The sequence below is a fragment of the Bremia lactucae genome, linkage group LG1 (genome assembly GCF_004359215.1).
Source record: "Bremia lactucae strain SF5 linkage group LG1, whole genome shotgun sequence".
NCBI classification, from domain to species: domain Eukaryota; phylum Oomycota; class Peronosporomycetes; order Peronosporales; family Peronosporaceae; genus Bremia; species Bremia lactucae.
In genome coordinates, this window is record NC_090610.1 from 8,629,306 (window position 1) to 8,637,541 (window position 8,236).

At 43.3% G+C, this 8,236-nt stretch overlaps 2 protein-coding genes across 2 annotated transcripts; both read right to left on the minus strand.

The window, feature by feature from the left end:
- Nucleotides 1-720: 720 nt before the first annotated feature.
- On the minus strand, nucleotides 721-1,034 carry CCR75_009484 (uncharacterized protein; the record flags this gene model as incomplete). The annotated part of the gene is made up of 2 exons (XM_067967523.1): nucleotides 721-886; nucleotides 922-1,034. The coding sequence occupies 2 exons, from the start codon at nucleotides 1,032-1,034 to the stop codon at nucleotides 721-723; spliced, it is 279 nt and encodes a 92-aa protein (XP_067820117.1).
- Nucleotides 1,035-1,297: 263 nt separating this feature from the next.
- Nucleotides 1,298-1,598, minus strand: CCR75_009483 (uncharacterized protein; the record flags this gene model as incomplete). Its single annotated transcript, XM_067967522.1, has 2 exons — nucleotides 1,298-1,477; nucleotides 1,506-1,598. The coding sequence occupies 2 exons, from the start codon at nucleotides 1,596-1,598 to the stop codon at nucleotides 1,298-1,300; spliced, it is 273 nt and encodes a 90-aa protein (XP_067820262.1).
- Nucleotides 1,599-8,236: the final 6,638 nt, after the last annotated feature.

Genomic DNA, 8,236 nt, shown 5'->3' on the forward strand with positions numbered 1-8,236 from the left:
ATGAACAGTGTAGCTCTGTACGAGCTCTTAGGAGCACTGTCGTTATCAATAGAAAATTGTAGTAATCTCGCACGAAAACGTGCCAAAAGCTTATAGTCGACAATAAATCTTCGGCATGTTTGCGTGCGAGCTTACTTCAACTTTCAATCGATAACGGCCTGTTGCTTTATTGCACGATGCTGCGAATACTCCGCGCATCTTAGTTCCTCATGGTAAGAATTTGAAGTACCGAATCCTCTATGAGGCACATGATACTGTCCTTGGTGGTCATTTCGGTTGAGAAAAGACCTACGGCTCTGTAAGCTAGATATATTGTTAGCGCAAACTTTACAAATGGGTCAGCACATACCTTCGCACATGCGAAACTTGCGAACGGGTAAAGCCCTCGGCGCATATTTCTGCACTACTGGCAAGTCTGCCTGTACCCACAGGGTGTTGAGAGTCCATTCGTATGGATTTTTTTTTCGGCCTACCAAATAATTCAGCCGGTAACTACGGCATTGTGGTCTTTTGTTGACCAGTTGAGCAAAATGGCTCATTTAGCGGCTGCGCCTGATGCCCTATATGGTCAAGGTACAGCAAAACTATTAATTGATCGCATGTTGCGGCAGCCAGAAAATCGGCAAGCTGTTGATACGTCAGAATGTAAACAGGTTTGACGATTCCTTTTTCGGACTTCTCGCGCAAGTAATGAAATCTCAAGTCGATATGTTTGCAGCGTTAGCTGTATCCAGTATGTTTGGTCATGCTGATTTCAGCTTGGTTATCAACAAAGAGTTTTGTTGCAGTTTGGTTCTTCGCACCCATCTCTTCTAGAGGTGTACTTTTTCCGCAACATACTCCACTTTCGCAGCACTTAATGCAACGCTTTTCTGCGTTTTTGACTCTAAGATTACAGAAGAACCATTCTACATCACCAACATTTCCGAAACTGATCGGCGGTCATTGATGTCAGAGGCCCAGTCGGAGTCTGAATAATTGCAGAGTTGCGAGTTGCTGTCAAATCGGAGCCCGTGATTTTTTGTCGCTTTCATGTAGCGATTTTGACCTTGATTCCTGGACTACAATGCTACATTGTTGCTAGGTCACATCACTTGCTCAATTTTTCGACAATGTACACAATGTCTGGCCTAGTACCTGTGCTAATTTATAGCAGGATGCCAATTAAAGAACGATATGGATACGTTAAAGTGCCAAGCCCGTCATCTTGTTCTCCTTTTTGAAGTTCAAAGGCGACTGCGCTTGGATAATTTGATTCCTTAGCATTAGCCTGTTCAAAACGATCGTAACGTCCTTATCATATCGTTGCTGAGATATGTGCATCATCTTGAGTGAGCGGTCCACGAATTTTTATTGCTACGACAATCCGCGTAGCACCTAGTCGCTTGAGTCGAAACTCTTCTTCGAGGCTTGACATTACTTCCTCATCCATCTGCTTGGATGAAGCTGCAACTAGCATATCGTTGACGTACAATGCCTACTTAAATAAATCCACCGGAATATACAGGGCATTTATGAACAGACGGCTTGGACTTGAGTGATGTGAACTTTGTCGTAGAAATGCTTTCCAAATTCGCATCTACCCCACCGCCGCTCATTGCTTAAGCGAAATTGGCTTTTCAAGCTGGCACGCAATAACTCTATTCCCATCGATAGTGAGGCATTTCGGAATCGCCATGTACCCCCGCACTTTTAGCTCACCGTATAAAAAAGCTGTATTCACATAACATTGCTCCAATTCGTTGTCTAGTTCGTTGATATGGGAACAAATACCTGGAGAGATGAGTTATTGATAGCTGGGGCATATGTGAAATTGTAGTCACGAGCTGTGGTCTACGAGTACCCTTTGGCAACAAGTCGAGCTTTGTACCGAACGATAATACCTTTCTCATCGCGTGTAATTCTGTATACCCATTTAGATCAAATAATGTTTGCGCCAGCAGGCGGCCGAACAATATTTTAAGTTGAATTTGTTTTGTGCGCCTTAAACTCATACTGCATAGCTCACTCCCATTCAGTAGACTGAATTCAAGGCTTTGCTATACGACTGAGGGATCTAAATACCGTCTCATCCATGAAAAGTCAGGACGAACGTTAGCAAATTGTAACCAGATATGATGCTGCACCAAGATTTAAGCGTGAAAAGGGCGCGTAAATCTTGGTGTAGCATCATATTTGGCTACAATTCGCGAGCTTCCCTAGTCAATCTGGCCGGACGTAGTAATAGGGCATTCTGAAGAACTCGTGGATGAAATTGCTGGCAAATATGAACGGGAACAATTGCATTTTTATCGCTTCCATGCGGGATAATTTTCCGTCCATTAATTCCCATCATCAATTTAGATGTGTCATCAAAAGACCGTAGAGTTGAAGTTAGGTTATTATCCTGGACAAGCAATGCCTTCTTCTTCTGAGATGCTTGTGGGTTGCATTCAAATTGTAAGCTCTTCAGCGTCTGAAGCGTCGCTGTAGTGATCGTTCATGCATTCATCTAACTATATCAAGCGAGATATAACGAGACGGCCTGATCGCTCATCTAGTACTCAGTATGCGTTAGACGTTAAGGAATAATTAACGAACATGCATCGGAATGCCTTACAATCGAGCTTAGAGCGACTTTCTTTCGATTTTTGCGCAAAGCCTTTCGACCCAAATACTCGTAGGTGACTAGAATCTGGGAGCTTTCCTGTCCAGCGGTCGTACAAAACATTCCTGTATGCTGATGATGGAAGTTGATTAATCAAATCAGCTGAACAGTTTATGGCTTCCGCCGACCATGTAGGTTCCACAGCGTTGTAGTGAAGCATGGAACTAGCCTTCTCTACCAACGTACGGTTCATACGTTCAGCAAGTCCATTTTGCTGGGGAGAACACAGGACACTCGTCTGGTGCACGATCCTTCTTAGCGTAAAATCGAGTAAATTCGTTACCACAATTATATTCTCCATTGTCGGGTCGTTAGATGCGAATTGACGCTGATAGCTGCTTCTCGATCTCCGCTTCGTATGTTTGGAAGTGCTCCAACACTTCACTCTTGTTCCGCATGAAATAGACGTATACAAAGCGAGAAAAATCATTAATAAATGTGACGAAGTATCTTCTTCCTGCAGGTGTAGGTGTCTTAAACAATCAAACTATGTCACTGCGGATCATTAGAAGAAGGCTATTCGACTTAACCTTGTTTGCAATTTTATTACGAGGAAATGACGCCACAGTCATTTTCTCCTTGATAGGGTCTTTTTATGCATGGTCCTGCGGAATGCCCTATGAGAAGTTTTCAATTGTAGAAATTGACCCGAATGACAAATGTCCAAGTCGAGCATGCAAACGTTGTCCAATGCTTAATTAATTTATGACGACAGCTCCCGCAGCTGTATTGGCGTGTGATACGCTCTTCGGATTGATCGAGAATAGTCCATGGCATTCCGCGTTCGATGATTCTTGAAGCCAGTAATTTCTTGTCTAGCCCCGGTAAGTATAATGCTCCTTTTACACGGATCCTCCTGTCGTTGTCCAAAATTATTTCGTCTGTACCCATCGCCTGGGCGTGTCCTCAGCGCCACAATCTTGGAACCGTTGGTAACGGGAGCTACTTCTTACAAGTCGGACAATTCGTTGGTCATTTGCGCGCTTGCGCCGCTATCAAATAGCCACCTTGAACGTTCAGGACTGTCCACAGCAAACACTCGAGCCCTTTATCTTTGACGATCGATAGTCAGCTTGTTTGTAGCCAACTTTACCACTTTTAAAGCACTTGTTGCGCTCCTCGAGCAGATGCCTCGTCTCGTATTACTGCCTAAAGTTGACAATGACCGATTTCGCGATCGTTGCCAGTGCTAATATTTCAGCCGTCCCCACGCGGCTTTCCCGACTGATCTGTTCTGCATGCTCATCGACGACATTGTCTTGCTTGAACAACACATGGTCAAGTAGGCCCTTCTTCGCGAACGTCATTCAAATATTATATTCTCAACTGTAATAAGTGTCCTCGGCAAATGGGTGTCCGGAGATGCGTTCCTTGGGCTCGTAACCTAAAGGTTTGCTAGACGTAGTTGTCGTTGTCTACGTGTGTGCAGGTTGACCTTGGGAGGTGAAAAGAAATGGGAAAGTGACATTCATCAATCTATACGCTAGCCTAGGGAAAAACATGTGGTCTAATGTTTGTAATGTTAAACCAGATCCCGTTTAAAACTTTAATATTCACCATATTTTTAGACAATCTTTGCCCTCTTCAACCGCAGCCCTTCATAGAACATCCAATCTCCACATCCTCATCTCTACTATCAACAAGTATAATATGATGCGATTAGTAAAGAAATAATCACTTAGCATTCAAAATAGAAATATCTCTATTTCGTCCGTTTTATGTGGAGACATCAATTCTAGTCCTCGTCGACTAACCACAAGGATTAACCAAGACTGGATGCTTAATACAACTTCGCATTTTTGTTAAAAATATGACCTCAACGCAACTTATTTTCAAGCGCAAATTAAGTATTTAAACAAAAGCTGTTGCCTAATGAGCTGCCGGTGAGTGTAAAGTAGTAAGCATTTGGCAAATACGACAGCTCATCACGAAGAGCGTGATATTTCCTTCCGTACTCCAACATTGAGTACGCAATCTTCGAACGATTTTCCAACCGTTCGATAAAGTGAGCTGGCACTGTTTGCTTCAGCGAGTGACGCTTACCGCGCTCGTGTTCAAGACCCTCCTTCAATACATAGAGGTAGCGGTGAGTTTGTCACTCTTCGACTCGAGATCCGACACACGGTTCGGAGCTAATTTTTTCCTCCCCCACCACAACTATTGGTGGATTCCCACGGTGGTCAACATTTTCTTGTGGAACGTATTTTCACCACCGTGATGTGAAGGGGCAGCAAACGAGATATCTGGTTCGCTGGCGCGTTTATCCACCTTCGCATGACAGCTGGAAATGAGGTTCCCAGTTGGTTGTTGTCGTTGAGGGCCTCGTCCGTCAGTATGACGAGACCCATCCGACGGATGAGAAGGTCCATCATAAACACGCGCCCCTGGCGCATGTAATTTGGATGCAAAACGCCAATCGCATCTTGCATCTCAATAGAGATGCGAGCTCTTCCCCAGGACGAGAAAAGGAAGTAAACATCTTCTTCACTTGTTTCGTTTTGTCAACACAACACGGACGGGATAACGTGAGGCAGAGAAGTCCTGCCTCACGAGACAACCGATGCAATTTATACCTTGCACCGTTTGGAGTTCGTTTCTCATACTTAACGCGAATCGCGTTAAGTCTTTGAAGCCAGGCTTCGCGTCCAATGCCTTTGACATTGTAAATAAACGCGCTCCAGGCTTGCATCAGCGAGATTTTATCTCGCTTGTTGTTGCCATTATACCATCAATGCTTAAGAATAGCATCGAGATAAAATCTTCCTCAGCGCGAACATTCTTCGCGCTGGGATCAAGGCCATGTAGCTTTGTCACAATAAATAAAAAAATATTATTTGTGAGAAGTATTCTCTCCGGACAACCTACTAACTAGCTGTTCGGGCAAAAGCCACAAGTTTTTCTTAGAAGCAAGACGAGACATTATATTGTCTACGCTCCCCTAAGTGGTACCCACTGAACAGGGGTACCACAAGAACTTTTATTACGATGGCTTACGCCATCGTCATCACCACGCACAAATATTAGTGCGGGTGACGGTACGGGAGACGGTGCTGGCGATGAGAAATGATTATCATTGTCAGAAACCAAACATACTATAGCAAATGCTATTAGCACGTCCATGCGATTGAGCCCCCTCATTTGAAGGCTCATAGTCATTCGCCTGACGATGATCAGGCGACTGTTCTGGTCTCCACGAGTCGGCCATCTCGTCCGACTCGCATTCGCAGTCGACCTTTAAAGAGGGGTCGCATTCACGTGGTGAATCACCACGTGCACCCGCAACATCTAGTGTTGCGGGACGAGGATACTTCGGCAGACGGAACGTCTGCCGCAAGAGACAATAATGTGTCGCCCGCGGCTGCATGAACCGCAACCGAAGCCTCTGAAAGCGCCGTACTATTCGCATACCGTATGGACTTGTTAACCATGCGATAGAATTCAAAATGATGGTTCTGACCAGTTAACATCGTTTTCAATTAAGTGGTCTTATATTGACCACTATATATTATGACAGTAAGAGTAATTGTCTTATACGGGAGACGTGATGTAACGGGGTGTATCGTTACACAATTAACACTTAAAGGTTGTTGAGAAATATATTATCTTAAGGTACCGGTTAGGCACAGACCCCTTTTCGTATAGCCACACCCCGTCCCCGGCTGTATTGAATAAAGACGTCATATAATTTTCTCACTGTATGGTAATTCCACTGCTTCCAAAAATAAACAGCTATTCCTTTACAATCGTCTATAGATGCCCCAAAATTACATTTGGGATCCGATATAGCCAAACCCCTTAATATTCTATTTCTGTATTTATGAGAGTAGTGTAATGGTAGCAACTTGTTGATAACTAGAATTCGTATTGAAAAACATTTATGCAGGCCTTCCCAGCTTCAGTAGCTTAAAAGGCCTGCAAATACTTCTCAAAATTTGTGTAATTTCTTTGTTTAATAGCAAGATGCTTTTTCAACAAAGAATTTACGAGCGAAAGCCGACAAACCTGAATCATAAGGAAATGCTTGCGCTCATGGTGGGTGCAAGGAAAGACCATTGAGATTCGCCTATTTGAAAGGTAAACATGCACTTTCGCAAGAAATGGTAGAAGTAAAGTAAGTTGAATTATTCTTAGCTTGACCGCCAAAGATTAGCTAACATGCATGCGCAAGAGCGCACCTCCGACCCTTGTCGCTTATTTCCAGCTCAACTTCTTCCTCGTGCTCGGTTTGCTGCTCTTTCTTTTCGCTCTTCTTATGACTTGCCAATCAAGTGTGGGCGCTCTTGGCTTTTCTCACCTGTTAAAACAGGTCATCTAACATTGCCAAACAAAAACACGGTTTCTGATGTGATCAGGGGCAGCCACACCCATTACACTACTCTCATGTAGATAGTTAAGGTGTGTGGCTGTAGTGACTCCATAATGTAATTTAAACTGTGTGATGGTTTATTAAAGTCCAAAAGGGGATTTACAGAGGCCTCCGATTAAATTGTTAATTTTGCAATATAGCGGAATAACAAAACTGTTTTCTGTTGTCATCTTTAATCTGTAGTTTTATTTAATTAAAACAAACATACGGGGCGGGAGGGTGTGTGCCTATACCGGTTCCCTATGTAAAAGTTAAAGAATATTTGGAGAATATTACTTTACGTAGTAATATTCGAAAAGCTTATCCATTGATAGATATAGACCATTATATCTACTTGCTCCGCGGTCCAGTCAGCGCTGGACACGCGCAAAGAGAGAGACAGATAATATTTTATTACATGTTTTGTATTTGTCATAATAAAGTAAGTATTAAATAGATAGAAACAGAAGAACTTAATTATATTTGGCAAACTATTTTATACAATTTTTAATCAACCCTCTTTAAAGCAAGTGTTTAAAGAGAGTCTTACTCTGCACGTACTAGTGTACGTGAAGTGACGTGAGGCAGCACTCGCACTGAAGCAGTGCGAAGTGGACTTGTACTGAAGCAGTACAAGTTGGCAGTGCCCCGTTACAGTTGATAATTTTTTTTCGCAGATATAGAAATAATACATGTAGTAACACTTTTCGTGAGGCTATTTTGTAAGACCTTCAGGCCTGTGTCTAACTATGCATAGTACAGCTCACCGCGGTTTCGAGGATCTTTCGACCCGACATGAGAATCTTCTGATTCAGCATGAGAATCTGGTTCGCGACCACAAAAGTCGCTGAAGGATTCTTGAAAAGGGTGGTCACATCCGTCCTCGGAAGAAGCCGCGTACTGATGGTACGGGCGGAGCTGACCACGTAAAACGTAGGATGCGGTCGCATCCTACGTGGCAATTATATTGTGTACGCATTGCCTCTGCGATGCAATACACGGAAAGGACCAATGAACTTGGGTAGTAGTTTACTGCTACCCACATTAGTGACTAATCGCTTAGGTAAGTTTACCGTAGAGAGTAGCACTAGGTCATTAATTTTAAATGAATGAACATTTGCTCTTCCATGTTTGTCTGCATTCCGTTTCTGTCGGTCCACTGCGTTAGCAATGGAATCCTGAACGAAACGGATTATTGATTCTCGAGTTAGCAGAAACTCTTCTGCTAACTCATTTGTTTTGTC